The sequence below is a fragment of the Rhea americana genome, unplaced genomic scaffold (genome assembly GCF_003343005.1).
Source record: "Rhea americana isolate MKP2758 unplaced genomic scaffold, rheAme1 scaffold_247, whole genome shotgun sequence".
NCBI lineage: Eukaryota > Metazoa > Chordata > Aves > Rheiformes > Rheidae > Rhea > Rhea americana.
The window spans coordinates 761,507-784,613 of NW_028186365.1; the positions used below are offsets into that span (position 1 = coordinate 761,507).

General features: G+C 36.0%; 1 protein-coding gene across 2 annotated transcripts in view; it reads left to right on the forward strand.

Moving 5' to 3' along the window:
* PREX2 (phosphatidylinositol-3,4,5-trisphosphate dependent Rac exchange factor 2) overlaps positions 1-23,107 on the forward strand; it is a 179,135-nt gene that overhangs the window by 25,668 nt on the left and 130,360 nt on the right. For both annotated transcript variants that reach the window (XM_085306783.1, XM_085306784.1), the window contains exons 3-4: positions 22,661-22,732; positions 22,807-22,929. In XM_085306783.1, the coding sequence (XP_085162909.1) occupies positions 22,661-22,732; positions 22,807-22,929 (195 nt within the window). The remainder of the gene's footprint in view (positions 1-22,660; positions 22,733-22,806; positions 22,930-23,107) is intronic.

The following is a 23,107-nucleotide window of genomic DNA, read 5'->3' on the forward strand; positions in this document are numbered from 1 at the left end:
TTTTATTTTATTTTATTTTATTTTATTTTATTTTATTTTATTTTATTTTATTTTATTTTATTTTATTTTATTTTATTATTTTTTGTGCAATGGAAGGAGGCTGTACTACAGCTTCAAGAGTATTTCTGTCATACTGATTGGTAGGTAAAGGGTCCTAAGAGTTCTTTTAAACAGCACACCCAAAAAGATTCAAGTAGTGATACAGTTATGGCTTCAGTGCATGAAAAAAGTTAACTATTTTAAGAAATTAAAGATGATGCTGGGTCAGAATAAAAGATCTTAGTGATCTAAATTCATAGGATGAGCTAAGTAGTCTGGGGCCTATTCTTCACTAGGTCTAAACAGAATAAAGGGGTGTTTGTTTATTACTACCATCCAAGAGCATTTTTCTTCCCCTCTATTGCACTAAGCTGTCTGCAGTTTCTTAAAATGGTCAGAAAGGAAATGAATGTCTTCATAACTGAAGTACTTGCGTAGCTGTGCTTTGATTAATCCTTAAACATATGACATTGGGCTAAAGCACAATTGACGGGCAGTATTTAGATTATTTGCACACAACAAAGAAGATRCTCAGGAAAAGGGCCCCCCCTAAGTGTGTATGGAAACAAAACAATGCTTATGACAGTGTTCTGGTTGATGATGATTAGACTAATATTTCTGCCTTATTTTTCCAATGGTAAGAAGTGCTCTCATTGTTGGTGGGGCCCCAATTAAAAATAATTAAGCTTCAGCATTTTCCTTTCTGAGATATAATTTGTGCTGTAATGATTCTGCAACGAAATGCAGGGTATTACTTGGATAGGAGATTTTGCTTTTTAGATGAGGTCTCCAACATGTTAATGCATTTAAGGGCAATGTGTGATACCTCAGATTCCACAAATCATGAATTGCTGGTTGGAGATTCAACAACAATATGCACTGAATTGWTGAAGTTTAGTGTGTTGATGAAACTATTCAAATTATTTATTCCTCTGAAATCCAACATGCACTTGCAGAATTTCACTGTCAAAAATACAGGGTTCATAAAAACAATTGTGTGAGGATTTTTTTCACTGCTTCATTACACTTGGTGTAGTACTTTTTTCATTTCCACATTATGCATGTATAAATTTACAGTAAAAGATGACAGATTCTAATCCTACATTATTTTTGCTAGTGACACTCTGAAAAGTTAAAACTCTCTCGTACAGCTCTGTGCAGATTACCTCTCTTCTTAGCTACAGAAAGAGCAAAAACATGTATCTCTTCAACATCTGTAAATGTTTTCACCCTCTCAGATGTTTATTCAATGGAGCACCCCAAAAATTTGGGCGGACCATGTTGTGTTCTTGATAGCGTTGATGTATTTCTTACTTATTTTAGGAAAGGAACACTGTAATTCACTAAGTTGTTTCATTACTTCTGAATGAAGCCTAGAATTTTTCAAGACAAAGAGAATTTGAAGACTACATCCCATTGAAATTCAATGAGAGATCAGATCTAATTAGGTGTCAGGTATTCGTAATAGTAAGACTTCCAAATAATTCCAYGCTATYTAAAGAAAATTGTTAACAAATTATTYCAGTGCAGAGTTTCCATGCTCTTACACTTGATGTGATCAGGAGTGCAGTCTGCTCCTGATCTCTATGCTCTTCTGCCAGCACCAAATGTCAGTGGTCTGAGATACGGGATTCATTGTATAAGTATTTCTAGATGAAGAAAAAAAAAAAAAAGAAAAGGCCGAAACCCCTGCTTATTTTTCTGTCATCCTCCACAGCACCATAAACACCTACAAAAATGGAGGAGAATATTATAATATTTAAAAGTAAAATAAAACTTAAGGGGATTACAATGATTTTTAAACCAGGCATCACTTGGTATCATCATGTTATACTGAAGTTATACTTACAAGTAGTTCAACTGTAGAAGACTGGAAAGATGTAGCTGTGATAGTCAGACAACATTAAGTTTTTCTTATACTGGTTCAGTGTAATGACAGTATGGTTATGATTAAAGTATTGTGTTTTTTGGGGGAGGTTTATTTTTTGTTTTGCTTTGAGTTGGTTTAAAACAATAACCTCTGCTACTTGTAATARCACTGGTACAAAGCAAAGTTTTGTAGTTGTTGGAGTGCTTTCTTTGGAATTTGGGTGTTTTTCTACATCACTTTTTTGTGTTAGGTGACASTTTAATCGGAGAGGTAAAAACTGGGAGAAATCTTGAATCTTTCAATTTTGAAGGTTTAGAACAATGCACATAGGTAAAATTATTTCCTTAGTTATTTCCTCTAATTGATTCAGTTCCTTGAAAAGAAACTCAAAGAAAGGGATTTGTATTTTTGTTTCAAAGATCAATTTGTGCTACAGTAAGTGAAAGGAAATCTGAATTTATAGTTAAACTTAATCAGTTTTGGAATTTGGTCCATAAGCAGAATATTAACATTCTTAAGTTTTTTATTTCCTGTCCTAATCTTTTTGTAGCTTCTCTTACAGTGTTTTTTTAATTTTTTTATTATTAGTTAATAGTGCTTTTTAATATATGACCCAGTGGGCAAATTCTGCTGAACAGTGCCTTAAATTGAACAATTTGTTTACTGTTGCAGCCTGTTCCAGGTTAGTGAAATGTGTCCATACTGGTAAAATATTTTAACCCTGAAATTTCTGGGTTATATTTATGCTAGATACTGCAAATGTTGGTGCTTTGAGGAAACTGTACAAAGTGGTCTGTTCAGGAAGGGCCCACCATTCTGCTATGCACAGAATCCAGTGTTAGTTTAAGAATCATTACTGTGTGACATGCTTTTTGTAAACAGTGGATTTTTCTTGTAGTTTCTTAGTAATTAAAAAAAATGGATGATGAAGATCTCTGCAAGCTGTGATATAGATGGTCATAGCTCACAACCTTACTTAAAAATCTCTTAATTTCAAAATCAAAAATCTTTACCTAAAAATCCCTTTAAAAGCCAAAAAGCTTTTAGCCTTATGTAAGTTCTTATATTATGCACATTATGATGAACATCTTCCATTTATGTACTAATTGGTATGACTAATACTTGTCATGTGGTCTTTGCCCTTTCATCTTTCCTGCAGGAAGAAATACATGTTTTGTTTCAGGAGGGTTGTTAGGTCTTTTTGTTTAAATACTCTTGTTGCTATGGTCTTGTTAAGGAAACACAAAATCAAAGGAGTGTGGTCTGCACTTCAAGCAGAAGGTGTCTAAGATAGTGATGTTCCTCATTTCCTGAAGACATCCCGTTTGCAAACGTTGACCAGTCTCCAAGATTTTTCTTTTCATATAAATTTACTGGACTCTTACTTGCAGAAAGCTGTATCGTGCCCAGATACTGGAAATGTCCGTCATAGCCATTAGACTAAAGTCTGACAATCTGTTATATAGGCCATGCCCAATCCATGTATTCTCTTGAAACTCTATTAAAATACTGTCAAAGGCTAAAACAGACAAGGTAAATAGGTGTGATGGGTTTCTGGTTTATTTTGCTAAAGTGTTGTGTTTGTGCGCTGCACTAGCTGGCCATATTAGACACTGACGACTTTCTGTCTGGCTATATTACAGTACCATARATCTGTTGTGGGAATACAGACCTTAGTAGGCATTCCAGCTGAACATAGGTAGATTTAATAAATTAGGTGGCTTTACTCCCCTCAGTTTTAATCACCCATTATGGAAATAGATCGATTGTAATTACATCTTTTCAGAATTCACTTTTCTTTGCAAAGGATGCCAGCTGCTCTCGTATATGAGTAAGTTGTGCTTTGTCACAAATCTGTGGTACCATCCCTATTTTCCCTTTAGTTTCTGTGACTGTGGTGTGGGGAAAAAGCTACTTAATGTTGCAGGAGTGTTGTGGAAGGTCAGTGTACAGTTGGTGAAGTATTTCCATACAACTGGATGAAAGTGCTACAGACAGGCAATCACTGTTCCCCAAATACTGAGAAGCTGATGTTTTCTGCATTTCTTGTCATTGCCAATAATATATTAAAAAAAAAAAAAAAAAAAAAAAAAAAAAAAAAAAAAAAAAAAAAAAACATGTAGTAAACACTGAATCTAGCCACTAGTGTGTGGCTAGATATGTAGCTAAAATTCAGTTAAACTGAATTTACTGGAGCCATTCAGAATGTAAACACAGAGCTTATTTCTGTCTTTGATGGACACCTTAGAAAACCTTCTGAAGACAGTTGTGACTCATTCACACTGCGTGGACAGCAATGTTTGAGCAGGTTCATGTGACAGAATATAGCGAAAGGATCGTATACCAAACAAGGTTCTTGTTCTGTTCCCTGGGGCTGTCACAGCATTCTTTTGAAAACATTGCCTGTAATCTTAGTAATTTAAAAACTGCTTTTTCACAGGAGTTGGTATTTTGCTTTTAGATTATATTTGGATGTCTTATACGACTTGATYCAGAAGTCCACATTTCTCTGTTGGAGTGCTTACTGAAGCATAACTAACAAATGTGTGAAAAGAGATACAACTGTGAATTCCCTGATGTRTCCCTGGCATTGAGTATGCTCTAATGTGGCATAGGTGAGAGTGTCCTTGACTTTGTCTCAGCCAGTAGTTAGTTACTAGCCTCTCTGATGTAGTGCCTCTTTTGAGAGGAGTTCCTTTAAAATGGAAAAAGAGTTTGAGTTTCTGCTAGCAAAAGCTTATTGTTCTGGCTGCTTTCTCGTGGGAGTGAAGCTGAGATACCCTTCAGGGTCTCTCTTRTTTTCACAGATCTTAGAAAGTGTTGGACCTTGAAAGTTCTACAACTTGACTATGTTGTAGGGAAAGAAAGAAACATGCTGCCRCTTTTTTCCACTGAAACCAGAAGAACATATGAAATACAGTAGTTGCATGTTAAATAAATATATTTTATCAAGAAATACTCATCTCCTAAGCCCTACATTAAGTTCACAGGAAAAACAGTTTGTATTGCATCACAATTATCTAATCACWCATTTAGAAGCTTTTCAGATCCAAATCTGCTATGTTCAGCATGCAGTCCTATGAGACAGATAGTGAGATAAACTCGCTAAATGTCAGGGCCATAAATCTGTCACAGTTCAAGATATGAAATTTCAGAGACTTCAATGCAAAATTAAAAATATACATCATTGTCTTAGGCCCAGATTTAGTTTGACTGTTGCTTTTCACTGATGTATCTTCCTGAGTTTCATTTGGRRTGTTCTTGATCTGCACCTACCCAGCATGGTAATTTTACTGTTAAAAATCTCGTAACAGGTGATGCAAAATGCACATAATCATTAATATTAATGGCTTATTTTTGGCTGTTGAATGAACTGCCTGTTACTGATGGTAACTTAGATGCAACCTTCTCCGTCAGAAAATTTGCAACATTTGACATTGCATACTTTGCCTTGTATAGGCTTAGACTGAGAGATCATGTCCAAAGAATAAAGACTTACTAAGAGTGTCCATCCAAATGAAAAATGAATGGCAGTATAGACAGTTTGCAAAATAAATCTTRCATTTCTAACTCAGTATAACCAATCCAAGCACTTGGAATGATGAAAAAAGACTTAAAAYGGGTTATAGTAAAAGTACTGTAGATATCTAACTCAAATTCAAAAAAAGCATTACCATTCTGATCACGTATGATGAAATGCTACAAGGAATAATAACTTGAGAAAATTTTATTACGTTTTCTGCTTAGAGTAGCCTTATTTTAAGTAAGCCCAGTTTTACGTATGCTATCRGTACAATGTTAATGTGATGTATTTAGCAAAAATATGTGTCTGAATTCAGTTATTTTTCTGTGAGGTTCATTTCAYGGCATGAGTCCTACAGGAGCAGGACAAGACCATTCAGGTAGAATACATCATTCGTTAGGAAAGCCGAACAAGGTATCTGCAATGTCAACACCACCACAAAATCAGAAAATAAGAGCTCAGAACAGAATTTTCTGTCAATAGCACTTTCATTTTTTAATCATATCCTGACTAGTTGCAACTGTAAGGCCTGCTCATGTGAGAGAGTGAATTTAATCTCTGTAATGTGATAGTCTGTTAAGGTGGCTTGGCCAGCAAAAGGTTWTTCAACTTTGTAACAAATTTGAGAGTACATAACAGAAGTTTTTACATTAAAATCCAAATGTCTCATATATCAGCTTTGACTCTYCTGTCTCCCTTACCTCTTTTGAAAGCTTATTCAGGCTGATTGGTTGGGAAATGTTTAGACGTTATACAGAATTAGGAAAATTCTAAAAACTTGCTGAATGGGAGCATGTTATCATGGGACATGCGAATCAGTGTCCCAGTTCTGAAGAGCAAATAAAACTATGGAGTATTATGGGGTAAAATTGAGTATTTACAGAATGAGTACTAATCYTGTTTTCTTGAACATAAGTAGTCACAAAAGTAGACACTTTTTTTGTAAAGCAGTACTAATCACTGTCACCTTCTACATACCCACTGTGTATGACAGCATATATATCATGGGGCTTCTGGGCTTCTCACTCAAATCTAGCTGCTAAAATTCTTAGTTTCTTTTCCTATTTAGGCCCTGAAATAAGGCTTATGTTTTAGCCCCCTTTCTGTATTAAATGCTCTGTGTATTTGCCTTGCAGTGTGAGTTTTTGAAAGGAGCTCAGCCAAGAGCAGCTCTGTCTTTACTGTGGATTCAGATTCAGTTTCAGACTCCCACTTCTGCACGGGGAGCCTTTTTTTTTTTTTTTTTTTTTTTTTGCTTTTTTTTTGCTTGTCCATTAAGACTGTTTCTTTGACAGTGATCTGCTCTAAGTCAGCAAATTGTAAGTCTTACCTATTTCTGACCACTTACTCCAGTTCCAGAAGAACACTGCTGTGTTGGGGCCTCCACCCTCCTTTGTTCCTTAGGTGAACTCTGATTTTTTTACAGTAGGCAGGAAATTCAGCTCCTTTCCTTTGGTCCATTTCTTTGGATGACAACGAAAAAGAAGTGTACTTGCTGACTAAAAGGATAGTTGAAAAACAATATCTGGATGTCGTCCATCCCTTCAGAAAGTAAGACAAGCCCTCTGATGCTTTCAGGAGGAATTCTGTGTCTGTGAACTTGTTTCAACTCTCAAGAAGGCATTATAATAGATCTGGAAAATTCCACTGTCTTACATGACAGCTGTGTGCACTACAGTCTTGCAAGATTGTCCTTAATGCTAAAGGGAAGCATCTCTATAAGGGATTTCTATTATAAAGGATGTTAAATTTCTCTTCACTTTTTTTTATTACATATGACCAATATGCCTTCTGCTCAGGATTCTGGGAGGAACGTCTACAGATGCTTGCCATGTTATTGAGCTGGCTTGAAATCTTATTTCTGCTCAGTTGTCTTAGTCCTGGATACTAAGCTGCTTTAGAGTGTAAAATGTGATGTGTGTTCATTATGCTGTGCAGAAAATGGCAGAGACTATGAAGGAGAGAAGGAAATATTCCCTGAAATGAAATGAGTTTGTGAGTTCTCTCATTAGAGCGTGTAAACTCCTGTTGTTCAGTTGATTATCCTGTTGTAAGGGAGTTCAGTCTTCTGCGATGACTATTACATTTTAAAGGTTGTTGCTTTAGCATTGATTGTTGAGAGAGGGYTTACAGAATCTATGATAAGGATTAAAATTTTTACCTGCTCCATGTGTGGTAGAGTTAATCACATTTTCCCAGACTTAGAACAGAACAGCAGAAAAACATTTAAAAGTAGGAAAATATCTTCTATTTAGTGAGCAGCGTCCTATGTTGATCATCAAAGAGGTATCTTTGCTCTTGTGGAAAAACGAATTGAAATGATAGTGGCAGTATTAGGAGTCTGTATTCTGGATTTGTGATTTTTTTTCTGCGCATGATTTGTTGATCTGTTGATGATGTAACTCTGGAGATGTACTGTATTAATGGAAAGGACATTCCATAAAACTGTTAAAAGTAGGATTAAAACATAATGTAATATCCATCAAATAGAGGCCTAATGCTAAACTTTGAATTACTTTATTTGTTGAACCTGTGGTAGTTTTCCCTTTAAATACCAAAGGAATGGATGAACACTCTGTTATCTAGATATTTGCACTGTATGTGGTCAGTGAACATCCCGTATATTTAGGATATTTTCTATATAGGTCCTTTTTTCCCTTGTCCTTCTCTAGACAAACGAATCCCAGTTTTGCTTTTTAACTCAGACTTGAAGGAGGATGTGAAGCTGTTTCTGTCCTAAAAATGTCCTGTGCAACTTCTTTGGGGGTAACAAAGCATACAGGCTGCACAAATCTGTTTAGTGTACAGGAACTTCAGTGTTTGCCCTGTTTGGAAGATATGAGCAGAAAGAACTGGAACATGGAATCAAAACCCAATAAGCCAAATTGCAGTCAGCAAACAGGATGATAAACTTTCCGGGAGCCTGTAGCATGCTGCTCAGGTTATGTAGTCACGTACGTTCATGCATTCCGGAGCTCTACTTTTTAACAAGTACAATAAATCCCACAGTAAATACTGCTGAATTACCATTTAGTTAGCTGCTGGAATTTCTTTTCTGACAAATATAATTGTTTGTGTTTTAGTTGTGTATTCTTCTAGCTAGTTTAATTCCTTTGCAAACTTGACTAGCTCGTAATGCCATAATTCAGCTATAAATATTTTAAGGATGTGGGCTGTTGTTGCTAGGTAATTGGTTCTACTATTTTAAGATGAAAGGTGAAGGTCAGATCTCTTGGGAATGGTGTTTTTGTTTGTCTATAGAGATAGATAGCATCCATTCTATAAACCATTGCACTGCAGTCTTCACAGCAGAAGAGGCTAGAAAAATATTTTAAAGTGAAACTCCAGCTCTTAAAAGAGAAAAAGCTGGTGGAAAGTTTCTGAGTCTGTGGATTTGGTAACCTTATGTTGATACTTACCCCAGTTTTTGTCACATGCAACTGCAAAAATTAAAGCCTAGCAATTAGTTACTTTTTAGCAGGCAGTTTTGGGAAAATAAGATTATGCCTGAAAGGTGAAGCAATCTATGTTTCTTTTGGCTTCCTCCTGTCAGGATTTCTGCCTGCATAACATAGTGCCTGCTTCACTTGTGTGTGAGGTATTAGTTTGTCCTCTGTTTGTGCTCCCTAATTTAAAGCGAGCCTGTTGTCCTACAAGTTCTGTTTCTTTCTCGCCCTTCACTTCTGGCAGAATTGTGGATACTGCACATCTAGAATGGCATTAGCAGCGAATACCTTGCCTCCCTGGTGCTGGTCCTTTCTGTGAACAGGTTCTAGGGAGCAAAGAAAGGTGACAGAGGTTTGTTTCTAAGAGGATCATGTGCACATCTGAAATCTGCCAGACTTGATCTTGGTTTCAGCTGTTCCTAAAGCTGTTCCTTAGCTATGATATTTCTATTAAAGCTATTCTGCCTGTACTTTGAAGATATCTCTACCAGTATGTTCATGCAGTGCCATTTCACATACAGACTGAGAGCACCATATTCTGTTCCTTAAAAGGAGAAGACTGGGCTTTGTAGTGTCGGAGCCGTACCTTGCACTAGGCAAGAAATGACGAGTGATGCATCGCAAATCTATGTATGGTCACAGTGGCTTTTCTTGCACGGCTGATAGGCTTGAACATGGTTGACTGGCTCTAAGTTCATGCCTTTAGAGCCAGGTAAAGCAGTCCGCAGTGCTCTATTATGGTCATGAAGAAAACTTGCAGTGGCGTCATTTCCTCACCCCGGGTAAGGAATGCAGTGTTCTAAACTACTGAAAATGCTAGGAAACAATGTTTATTTCTGGCTTTTTGATTTCCTGATCCTACCAACACATTGTTGCCTTGTGTTGTTCCTAGAAGTCTGCAGTCTAGCTGTCTTGGGTTTGCAATGATTTAGATAATTTTATTTCTCCAGAGTATAGAAACCAAAAGTACCTTTCACCTCAGTCATTAGTTTACAACTGCTTCATAAAGCAAATAAAACCCCCCAAAAGTGTCCCATATCCTTGTGTGACCTTATGTGGGAAGACTCTGTAAAGCTTCAGTTTATTTGTATAATCAATGATGTGTCTTGATAAGCAACAGTATGTCTTAGTAAGTGCTTGGTATTAAGCACTGTCAAACTCCAGTCGAGTAGTTACAGATGGCAGTTGTCACCAATATGGTCTACTTGTACTTGTCTGCAGTTATGGTRCAGGTGGTCTGAGAAGAGGAGTGATTTGCCTGACATTGGGAAAGTTGAATATCTCTTTTTTATTTTTTTTCCCCTCTCCCCTAGCCCTTTTCCCCCTTTCCCCTACCCTCTGCCCCCCCATTTATTTATTTATTTATTTTTTTATTTTTGGTAAGTAGCACTTTTATGAGCTATCCCAATGGACTGTTTGTGGGTGGTAATTGTTCAGGTACTATTTTTTACACATGAAATATATAAATTTAAGAAATCCCCCAATCCTTTCTGCTTCARGTGGAGGATATTTTAAAGCTTTCAGTTCTAAGGAATGATGCTGTACTGTAGGAAAAGGTAGTTATGCCCTCCATGTGCATAGTGTCCTAACATTCAAACAAAAAAAAACTCTTCTGTTGCCTTATAAAAATTAATGAAAAGAACAATACAAGTAATGCAATTTTTATGTGTTCCTGAAAACACATACTTCACAGAAGCTTCGGTGAAATTGTGCAATTATTCTGGGAAATCTTCAAAGCTCAAGACAGATCATAGATCTACACAAGACCTACAAACAAGAGGGGTTTTTGAATAGGGAATAGGGAAAGGAGGAAAGAAAGGACCACTGAGAAAAGGAAATCTGTGTGTGGGAAGAATGTTACTCCAGAATGCATCTGGAAGGCAGGCTCCGTAACGCAGGATGCATCTAGAATCCAGGCCTGTATTTCTTTATTAGTTTATTTGACAGTAAGGCGATCCAGCTAATGTAGACWGATTCAAACAGTGTACCTTTATTCCTGCTGCTGTGTTCTGGATGTAAATAGCCTTCTTTCATAAACCATGTCCTTCATGATCACTGTACGCTCCAAGAARTGAAACCTTTTTAAGGGATGTAGACTGAACTTAGCATCTAAATATCCTGTGATATAATTAATGTCTAGCAGATATTTAGATGACAGCAAAAAGGAAAAAAAAAAAAAAGTCAGGGAGCTATAAAAAAGAAAAAASTTAAAAGTTATCAAATGTTACCATTTTGGATAGTTATCAAGTCAGTAAAGAAATAAAAGATGGAATATCCTCTACATTTTCACAGTTGACACATCTCATGAATCAAATATAAGCTAGAAAAAACTACGTTTAATGACACCATTTCAGTGGAAATTGGCTCATAACCATATAAGCAGCTGAAAATTCACATGGCCAGTTCATGACAGGCAGTAGGGGCATGTAAAATCRTTTATTTGTACAAAGCTGTGTAAAAACTTACTTTTAAAAGTAACTTAAACCTTGCTATGGTTGTATTCTTTTTGAAATGGAGTTAAGACAACTGACATTGGCATCTAATCTTCAGAAGCCAATACTTTTCTCACTTACAGGTTTTCTCTAGATTTTAGTCCTGGTATGAAGTCAAAAATTTGTTTTTCAASCCAGTCTGCATGACTTTATAATTAAGCATGCTTTGTTCCATGGATGATGAAAGGAACATCATTTTTAACACTTAAATATTTATTCAGAAATGAGAGTCTGAAGTTCCAAAACATATAAGTATACATAAACTAAAAGTGTACTACCACAGTTTTTCTCAAATACTTATTTTTTCAATAAATAGATGAATTTTAGAAAAATTCATCTGATTTTTAAGCTGAGTTTAAGCCTATTTTTTGTCATCACACTATCTTAGATGGAGAATTAGGAATTTAATTCTTTAGTGCTGCAGAGATCCAGTTGAATGGGTTCTTGTGCTTTCACTGATTGTAAGATTCCTGTGGGATCTGAATTAGGAGCGCTGGGGATCTGCCCCTGCAAATCTGAGTGCTAATACTGTGATAGAATTAGCAGTCTTCTAAACTTCAGCTTACTGTTGCAGCCAGTGTACATCTTTCAAAGTAGACTAACTATTCAGTTTAGTTGGTTCAACCTATTTAGTCTTGATCGTTTCCCAAGAAAAAGGAGAAATTTATGCAAYGTATGCCAAGAAGAGAAGCAGAGTTTGTCAGACTTTTAATAACAAAGGTATGTGGTTTAGCCTTGAAGTTACTTTTTTTTCAAATATTCCTGCCTTTAGTAATTGCCTAAAGAAATACTATTTCAAGCAGCCTTTATTTACCAAATATGGGTGAATTCATTCTTTTGTGATGCCTTGGGAAGAGTTCATTTACTAGTTGACAAGAAGATTCTATATTTGTTCAGAATTCCTTTCATTTGGTTTCATTGCCATCCTCTGATAAAAATGGTGTAAGATGCAAGTGCTATATATAGGTTATTTTTCGTCGCTGTTAATGCAGCTCACTTTTATAGACTAGGTATTTCTTGAGTTTTTTTTTTGTACTTGTGTTTGTATCAGTGTTACATTCTATTTAACATTCTAAATGTTTAATGGTAGTAGTAGGAGTTTTAAGTTTAAACAAATATGAAAGATTTGATGTTGTTTTTCACAGGTATGCAGAGATCTGAATCCTGATTATACAGCAAGACTTGGAACTGGAATTTATGGACTTTCTATCCATAAATTGTTTGTTTGCAAAACAGCATCTCTGTTTGTATGATTTTTTTTTAATACCCATCACTGTCATAGGTACTAAAACTAAATATATTGGTGGTTAAAAARATATAGATAATAGTCCTTGCTTTCCTGTTTACAAATAGATCAAACTGCCTTTGCTTGAATTCTATGGTCAACCGGATCCAGTTTTCCACTGAAGTTTTAAGAACTTTACAGTCTTACCAGAAGGAAGAAGAAAAAGTATTAAAAGTGCAAAATCTTATAATTTCAGCAGGTGCAGGCGTGTAGGATGTGTGCTTTATTTATCTGCCTGAATTCAAACATGCCGTCAGGAACATTTTCATCAAAAACAACTGTTCTGCAGGTCTGTACAAAAGGAAAACTGGTCTTAAGAAAATTCTGTTGTCAGAATGTACCAAGTGTGGGGTGTAAAATTCCAGATTTTACAATAATTAAAGATAGGTAGGAGAGGACTTATCTGAGCTTCAGAAATTCTCAGCTTCTCAGTTTCATGTACATAGAGAACAAGTGAGAGTATATATATACCTAAGACACCACTGTCAGGAAGTTTTTCAAAAGTAATCTTATTAAGACTTTGAAATAGGACACAATTATTGTATGGAATGATGCATTGCTGTATATGATCCTGTTAACTCTGTGCCATATGACCATGACAGCACATATCTAAAGGACGAGCGATAGCAATTAGAGGTAGGTATCCCAAACATAGGTGGGTTTCCGTATGCAGGGGTAAGTGTGCTGATTTGGAGCTGGAAAAGACACTGGATAAACTGGTTAGAAAAGGACAGAAGAGCTTAAATGAGATGTTCCTGCTTTTCATTTGTGGTCAGGAAGGCACTCTTAATACGTACTAAACAGTTTCCCTGTAGGTTTTGTGGAGGATTGGAATTGGGATAGAATTGCTGTTTCATACTCCTTTCTCCCTCACATTTTTCTTGGCATAAGTGCATACACAAATGGCAGCCAGAATTGACACTGAATATTGTTTGAGAAGTATACTTTCTTTATACAACTTTTGCAATAAAAATTGTAAAATTCACTCACACTCTTAATTCCTAATTAGCGTCTACCCACATTAAACATAAACTAAAAATTAAAACTTGTGCAATCTAATATTAGGAAAAAATGTATTAGAGTTATGTTTTGAAAATGGAGCATATAAATAGGGCTTCCATTTTGATTGCCTGTCAGTGATTTCAGGCTTTCTCATTTTATACATAAAGAGTTGTTTGCTTTCTATTAGTTGTTTGCATTAAACACAAAGAACTTGCTGGTTCATTTTCATTGGAACTGAATCAGCTTTTCTTGCTGATTCAGATGCTATCATGATTAAACTTTAAATCTCAATTCTGAAAGTGAARGTGTGTTATTTCAGAATTCCTTCTCCTAAATGGTGGTGAAGTTTTTGACTGCTGTAATTCTGATGGTTATTTTTTATTCAGAAAAGACTCAGAATTGTTTTCAAACATCCCTATGAACTTTGGAAAAATAGTGAGAAAATTAGCAGAAAATGGCTTTCTTCTAGCATTTTCAAGGTTTCTTACTATTACATCTCAAGTTGGATCAGAAAACAAATGAAAATATTCTTATTTGAGACAAATGGATTTTTCTCATCTTGACTGTTTTACACTTTTTGAAACTCCTGAGTTGCTTTAATGTGAAAAAAAAAATATATAGGATTTAAAACCTATATCCAAAATGCTTCTGAAATGTTGAATTCTTTCTAAAGAAATTGTTTAGAAGTGCCATTGTTTTGGAAGCAAAAATTAGATAAAAATTCCAAATCCATATAACTAAGTTTGTTTCTTTTTTAGTTATGATTGCAATTTAATAGGAATATGTTGTTATTCTGAGACCTGCAATTTCTTTTAGGTGTCCTAGTTTTTTGTTTTGATTTGTTGGTAAGGAACACACTAAATTCTGAGACAGATTTACTAGTAAGGACCTAGTATTCTGTAAATTCAGGAAACTGCGAACTTTTATGAGCAGTAAGCTTTATAGATACTRTTTCTTTTCTATTCCCACTGGAGTAATACAAGATCAGTTGTATGATTAAAAGAATATTATTCTCTTGATAAAATATACCAACAGCACCATATGATATGTCATCAGAGGGAATTCCAAATACCTGTGAATATTCTTCTGTCCAAAACAACTTTTTCGTACTTGAGAAAACTTCAAAATAAAATAAAGATTAATCTTATTCATACTTCTTCACAAACATATGTTGAAAATGTGTTTTTTTTTAAAGCTATTTTTTAACAGAGAGTAAACTCTGTATTACTGTGTCCTCTTAGTACGGCTTCACAAGGTTCCATTTGAATTACAGGACCAAATCATGAAGTCTTTATTCATACTGTTGCTTGTTTGGTGTGTTTTTCTGGTGCCAACAGTGTATTCTGAATTTTACATGGTATAGGTAAATCCAACTTTTTCCTTTACTCTTCCAAAAAAGTTTCATGATAGTGAGACCGGAATTTAACTTGTTTGCATTTTTCGTGTAATTGAAAAAGGTTTATCTACCATCATTCAGTATTTATGCAACATGAGTTAAAGTATTCACTAAAAACATTAAACAGACTTCCTGCTACCCATCGCAGAATGGTTGAGGTTGGAAGGARCTTCTGGAGATCATCAACTCCCCTGCTCAAGCAGGATCACCTAGAGCACAATGCCCAGGATTGTGTTCAGATGGCTTTTGAATATCTCCAAGGATGGAGAGACTCCGTAGCCTCTCTGGGCAACCTGTTCCAGTGCTCTGTTACCCTTGCAGTAAAGAAATTCCTCCTCATGTTCATGTGGAACTTCCTGGGTTTCAGTTTGTGCCTGTTGCTTCTTGCCCTGTCACTGGRCACCCCTGAGAAGAGTCTGATTCTGTCCCCTTTACATTCTCCCTTCAGATATTTATATATACAGTGAGAAGATTCCCCCCTCAGTCTTCTCTTCTTCAGGCTAACCAATCCCAGCTCTCTCAGCCTTTCCTTGTACAAGAGATGCCCCAGTTCCTGGCTGTTACAGATGGGTGTTCATCCCTTATGCCAGTATATGATTTCTTCTTTAAAAGTTCTATTTAAACTATATTTTCATCAGGAAACATTTTAGATTATCTTCTAGCAGCTTTTTGCACATGACTTCAGCTTGTTACAGTGTATGTGAGCCAGCGTGACATCCAGCCTTTGGGCAGTTCACTTAGGCATTTTCTTAACTTTAAGCATGTGAATAATTCCATCATTATTTGTCAACAAAATTTGTATTTAACACTAAGAAAATACTTACATCTCAGAAAACCAATTTTCAAAAATAAAGATTTTAGATATGGGCAAGACAGTATTTCTTGATGTCTGTGAAGAAAAGGAAACAGATGCTTTCTGATTTGGATGAGGAAAAGGTGGTACTAAATCTTTTACACAATGATTTCAGTACAAGGAAGAAGGTGGAGACCATCTGACTTCCAACGTGGCWGAGGGGATATCAACATGGATAAATCTCTTGCCTTCATCTACTGTAGAGCTGAAAGGGAAGAGAGGAATCAAAATTGAGAATAATCATAGCTTTGAGAGAAAGTCTTGAATGTGGGGGAGACTAATTTAGAGAACTTGGATTTCAAAGGAGGAGACTGTATTAGGAATCTCAGTGGGCATGAAAAGGTGAAAAAGGTGCAGAAGAAGAAAGTTGAAAAGTGCTGTCAGGGACTAGGGAAATGTAGAAGAGGTGAGTGAGCTACAGGACAGCGTGAGAAAAAGGTTTCATTATTCTTGGAAAAAAGCTTCTGATACAACAGAAAACTTCAGCAGAAAAACAAAAATTGCAAAGGAAAGAGAGAATCATGACGATTGCCACAAAATATGGCAGCTTCTTCATCATATGTGAACTGGTTTGAAGGTTCATGTTTCTTTTAATGTGCCACCTTTCATATATGTGTTTTCCTCTGCTTCAAAGAGATCATGTTTACTTTAAGAAAACAAGTCAGGACTACTCTTTCAGACCCGCAGGGGTTGGGATATTTGAATGGAGAAGGGAATAGCTGGTCAGTTGTGGAAGGTAAGGAAACTAGCACTGAAATGAAAAGTATTTCGGATGTGCTACATCTATTCCCTTGTCTCTATAGAGAGCAATTTCTGAAGCTTTGAAAGTGGCTCTAGGTAGTGCAGAGAGAAACACTATATCTGACCTTGGCTGGTACACTGTGTGCTGCTTGCAATTCATCAGTACTGCAGGCAAGTTAGGAGAAACAGGTGGTGCTGCAGCTGGTGAATTGCTGGAGAAAGAAGAAGAGTCTTTTTGTTTGGTATCAGAGGCCAGCTGATTAGCTATTGCCACTGCTCCCAGCACAGGTTAATGGGAAGAGGAAACACAGTGCTTCCCTGCAGCTGCTATTGCTGCTGGAGTCTTCTCTGTTGGAATTGCTTTTTGTGGCAAAATCAAGCGAAAGTTCTTCAACAAAAAACAGCACAGTGTTCTTCTGGGACCTGGAATCTGAGATGCATTAATTAAGCTGTGCAGAAATTCAGATTGATRGGCTAAATACTAACTTGATGTTTGTGAACTGAATAAGCCAGAGTAAGAAAATGTGTTTGGCTAGTCGGCTATTATCTTGAGCAGTTCTTTTCCCAGATATTTGAAATGACTCCAGCTACAGCACGGGGAAATATTGTGGAAAGTGCAAACTGTTTTCTGCCACCCAGCATGTCTGTAGATGCATTAAGAGTGTAAATAGAAAACACAAAAACTTAAGTACTTTTAACTCTGTATTTCTTATGATGAGAAGCCTATTAGCATAGACATATYTATATAGATTGTAACTTATGAACATTTTCCTTGTGTTGTGGGTTTTTTTAGGGTTTCRTCTTTGACAGTGTGGAAAATCAGATTTTGTTCAAATTTCAACATTTGAAAGACCTTTTTAGCTTTATTCAGTAGGCTTCAGTGTGGTGGACTGGGCACTGAAATGGATTTTTTCCAAGTGAAAATACACGCAAAATGACCCTATTGGAGAGAGATGTATTTTTGCAATCTGCTTTGTTTTTTGTGACATCATAAATGCTAGAGTTTTTACAATGTTAAAAGAGATCTAAGAAAAATAAAGTGATTTTTAAAAATTCTTTTTTTATGAGGAAATGAGTATGTGTTTGTTGGTTCATAAAGGAAGATTGCTTTCAACAAAATAGGTATTTTAAGATCTAAGTGCATAATTACAGAGCTTTATTTCTTATCTTTCAAAAAGGTGAAAACTCTTCATGACCTGAGACTCTTCTTAGGCAGACTTTCTTTATCTTTCCTGATTTCATTCCAGATGTCAGAAAAGGCATTTGTGCTGTTGGCAGCTTCTTGCGCTAACTGTAGTAGTGTTTTTCTTTGTCATAGTTGTTCTGTGCATTGTTGAAAAAAACAAGATCTAATGTGATTTTGATAAGACCAGAAGTAAAATTCCCATAACAGGAACTCAGTGTACCTTCTCTGTGTAACACACAGTCTCACAAAATGGCAGTAGGACAACAGRCAGGCAAACATGTTAGTGTTTACTCACTATAATGAACAGACTTCAATTTGGGTATTCTTTTTTTTTAATTCTTTAAATTAGTATTTTCAGTAACAGACTTGCTCCTCTTTCTCTTTCCTCTTTATAGTTAGAATTCTCTTTCTGGTTCTCAGCAAAGTTCTTCCTCTGAGATGTTTCGTGGAGATACCTTTTTCAACTGTGAATTCAAGAAATCAGGGAGATACCRGAGAAAGCAATTAGTGTAGTAGATCTCCATTTGCAGTGCTGCAAGGATGAATCCGTATACGCTAGCAKTTTGGCCAGAGTGCTAGTACTACAAGATGAAAACTTAGAAAAGGATTTTTATGTTTAAAATATTCTGCTCTATTGTTCCTTGAGAAAACTAAGTATTGAAGATAATATAAGAGAAACTCTAGAATCATCTTGAAAATTTTTAGGGAGGCTACGGGTCACTGTCTAGAAGACTTCTGAAATCCTGAAATACACAAAGATAGGTATTACTCTCCATGTACCTGATGCYGTGCTAAGAACTATGCTAAAACTGATGAATCTTGATAAGTAATTTTAGCAAGACTTGTAGTATTCTCCAGGTAATCAGTCATGATTTACTGAGGTGTGCATGATAAATGAAATTTCAGTAAGTTTGAGTTTTTTTTTTTTAAATAARMAAAAAAAAAAAAAAAATCATGCAAACTGTTTGTTATAGTTGTTTGCTCAGTCCAGGAGCTATTTAGCTGTGTCATTGCAATTTGAAATGCTTTGCTCCTTCGTGCAATCTGGTGCTCCATAATGAGTCTGAACTTTGAGCAGCAGACTTTGACTTGCGGTAAAACCTGTTGAAACTGCAATTTCACAGAAGTTCCTGGCTTCTTTTGTCTCCCATTCTATAGTGATTTGTAAATTCTCTGAGATCTGTAGTTTACTTTTAGTTTTTACAGGTGTTTTTTCTGTCGCTACTAGTGCTTATGTAGCGTATCTTGAAAAATTTCTATGAACTTCTTTTTTTCCTGTTAGCTCTGCAGCTGTCAAGTCCTTAATAATTTCTGGGCATCCATGTTCCTTTTCATGTCTACAGTGACATTCCTCCTAAAGTTTTTTCTACAAAAGGCCTATGTTGTCTTTGCTCACTGACTTTGAAGGACAGTTCTTGACTGTCTTCAGTTGATATTCTATGATCTTTTGAATACTCGTCTGTCCCTCAGATCTACAGAATGTTCATACAAATTCAGAGACATTTATTTTCCGTAGTCACAGTGCTGGATTAAGGTTTYCTAACACTGTAACAAAAGCAATTACTGACTCAACTGTCTCTTGTTTAGGAACTTGTTTCTGAATTCTGAAATTGTTTCTGATCTAGAATTGTATTTCAACATGGCGTGAAATACTTGCCGAGTTCTTCATTAGCTTCGTTGAGCAGTTTCGACCAAGGCTTTTGGAAAGGGCAGTAAGCTCTCTTGCATTGGACAGAGCAAGATTTTGACTTATTTCTTCTCCAATTGCTGATCTAAACCAGAAGCTTAACAACACATCTAGCATCTGATCGGCCAGAATGGCTATCTTTCAGGAATTCTCCCTTCATGACAGCTATCCTGGGGCTTTGAAGCCCCTGCAAATTATATTCTGTACAGACAGCACTAGGGAAAATGCTATGTTATACAGGACCCCTTCTGGTATTATATCGGTAGTGATGAGGCATATGCTACCACCATGCTGCGAGTACTAGATGATAGTAAAGCTAATAGTGATAGTCATGGTGTCCACCCCTGCTACACACATACCCCTTGGCCACCCTCCTGTCCAATGACGGCCATCCATTCTCCCTTGCAAAGGCTCAGAGTAGAGATGTTGCGTTAGGAGTCAGTAGCATCTCTAGCCTCCAGGAAAGAAGTTGATAAGGGAGTTGTGCTGCAGTAGGACTTTAGGCTGTAGAAACATGGGGAAAATCCAGAGGTTTCAAGAGTGCTTTGCACTACTCACCACACATGGGGTGAAGACCGCCAAGGGTGGATCTAAATGGTGAGGGATGGAGGGAGAGAATTCCATAACTATATGCCCTTCCCCCCCCACCCCCCAATTCTGTCTCACCAGTCTTCTAGAAAAAGGCAAGATTATTCTAATTGTTTAGTGATACATGTGGTTTTGTAGTGCTTCATGTAAGTTTTCTGGAAGATTCAGATGGTCTCATCCATTACTTTGTGGGACCTAATGTGATTTTTTTGAGAAGCAAATGTACAGTGATGTGGACCTACTAGTATCTTGTCTCTACACGTTTCCAATGTCTTGTATCACCATAGTGGTTCTCTTTTTAGCCTCTGTATTTTAGGCTTCCTCTTAGCTTATTTTTTATTAGTTCTCTGCAGTTTTGATGTGGTTGGCTTGTGGTTGTCTTTCCCCCCCCCCTTTTGTCATTTTCTCTTTCTTTGGGATGTAGGGGTATGTGGCAGGGGGAAGGTGTTGTTGGAAAACAAACAAACAAACAAACAGACACRAACAAAAGATCACCTCGCAGAGGCTTCATGGCTACCTCTGCTGAATGACTACAGYAAGTAACGTATGAGCTAGCATTAAGTTACTGGAAGGGTCTAAAGTCATCTTAAGCCTCCCTATCATAACTAGAGACCTGTGTCTGGGTTTTCTGGGAGGCTGAATTTTGCTAGATTCAGTTTCTGATAACCTCTGCAGATGAGAAATCTGGGGCAGTGTTGTTTGGATCAATGGGAGTCTGTTTATTATGGCTGATACATACCCTTTGACCGTATGACTCTTGGCTAGTAATCAGTCAAGAATAGCTAATGCTGCAGCTCCCAGATAATTTTCTCAGTTTTGCATTCAGCCAGCTGAAAACTCACCTTCTTTCAGCATTACAGGAAATGATGGTGTTCTGGGAAAACGTAAACACTAATGAACAGTTATGTTTGTTCTATGGGGAAATAACATGAACAGAGAGAGATTATAGATGCTAGAAACAGACATAATTTTAGAGGTAATTCTCATGTGTTTTTTTTTCCCATCTTTCAATTCTAAAGTGTATTTAATACTATCAGGTATTTTAGAGAAAACAGTGTCTCAAAAAAGAATTGAGAGTCATAGAGTTAAGTAGGTGTTCACTGTACACGGGATTGGCTGTGCCATGTATAGCTGATCCGCACACAAATATACATTTGCCCAGTGCGGATCTTCATAGTGGTTAAGGGAATGAAGTGCCAAAGTCCACCTTCAATTAACTGTTATAAATGAATTAATGGATTTTTTTTAAACATCAATAAAGTATTAGGAAGAAAGCACGAGCAGTCAGGAGAAGAAAGGTTTTTAAAGACTGTAGAAAATGATGTGAAACATTTAAATATGCTGGCAATATTCCAAACCTGATTCTATTTATGTCTTGTATAACTAGATTTGTCTCTTCAATCACACACACAAAAAATGTTCCTAGTTACATAGTCCTTTTCAGCAGTGAAAGGAACACTGCTTGGGAATGAAAATGTTTAAGTCTAGCAGAGAGAAAAAAGGGGTACTGTGAGTGCTATCCTTCCAAACAGGGGTTATTTATTGCCTCTTTTATGGAATTTGCACCACACCAGAATTTAGATGAGTTTGTGTACTGTACACAATACAGAGTGACTCGAAGCTAAATAGTTATGCAAGAAATGACATTTGTGCAACTGTGTTGCCAGTTTTTGATGCCCAAGGAATATGCTTGTCCATATTAAGAATTAGTGATATAAGATTTAAGTCTTCAGTATGTAGATATATTCAGAATRTACCTAAATCATTTGTAAAGGAATGAATTTGTAAAAATTAATGATAACCTTATTACTTGAAATGTGATTTATTTCATTTGGAAATTAATCTTACTGTACGTATCTTATTATTATTATTTCCAGTTCTCAAAAGTGAACTATAAGACAATATACTGTTTTAATATTTCATTAATGGTATTGCTAAGTTCTAATTTGATACCCAAAGATCAGATTCTTGGAGATGGAGACTGAATGTTTTCGTAAGCAAAACCAGGTGCAGCTGACAGTTGTTTAGGTCAATTTTCTTTATCTCGGTGGTCGAAAAAAAAAAAAAAAAAAAAAAGTTTGATTATTAATACATCAGAAATCTTGCTTGTGGTTACTATGGTAAATATTACACTTCTTGATATTATCTCAAGACTAGTTTTGATTTGCAAATTAGAGCTCATTTCTGCTTTTCTTGTAGTAAATTTGAAAAGTACTGGAGCTAGATTTTGAAAAAGGCTCATTTTGCTCTTGTCTGATTGCAAATGAATGCAGGGTTGAAACTGGTCCTCAGAGAATATTTAGTTTTTCAGTTTCATTAATATTATAGTTTTAGCTCTTTTCACACTGTGAGATAGGATTTTATATCATGTTAGGATAACAGAGGTACTAGATGCTTTATAAATAAAGTATTTGAGATTCAGAATAATATTCTAACATGCTTCTACAACCAATATATAGGAAAGATAGGAGGCAAATTACAAGCATAAAATGCCAAAAGTTGTTCTGATCTTCCTAAGGTAACAGCTTCCTTGTTTTTCTTGTCTCATGCAGGCTTTCCTTCACCGAATGATCCAGTGTGCAACAGCCAAAGTGGATAAAAATGTCACAGAGGAGACAGTTAAGGTTAGTCTTCTAATTGCAAATTTCTTTTCTTTTGTATTTATTGTTTTATTTATGTATGCTTTATTCTTTTACAGATGTTGTTTTCAAATATTGAAGATATCCTTGCAGTTCACAAAAATTTCCTGTCGCTGGTGGAGGAATGCTTGCAGCCAGAACCTAATGCACAGCATGAAGTGGGAACTTGCTTTCTTTATTATGTATGCTATTTTTTATTACAATGTTATATTTCACTTGTTTTTCCTTTCTGATTGTTTTTAATAATTACTGACATGGTGTTGAGTGTTTAAAGTCATGAGGGCAAATTATGACTTGATTGCTTAATTTAGAGTACTTTAAGGTTTACTGTCATTGCCAAAAAAAAAAAAAAAAAAAAAA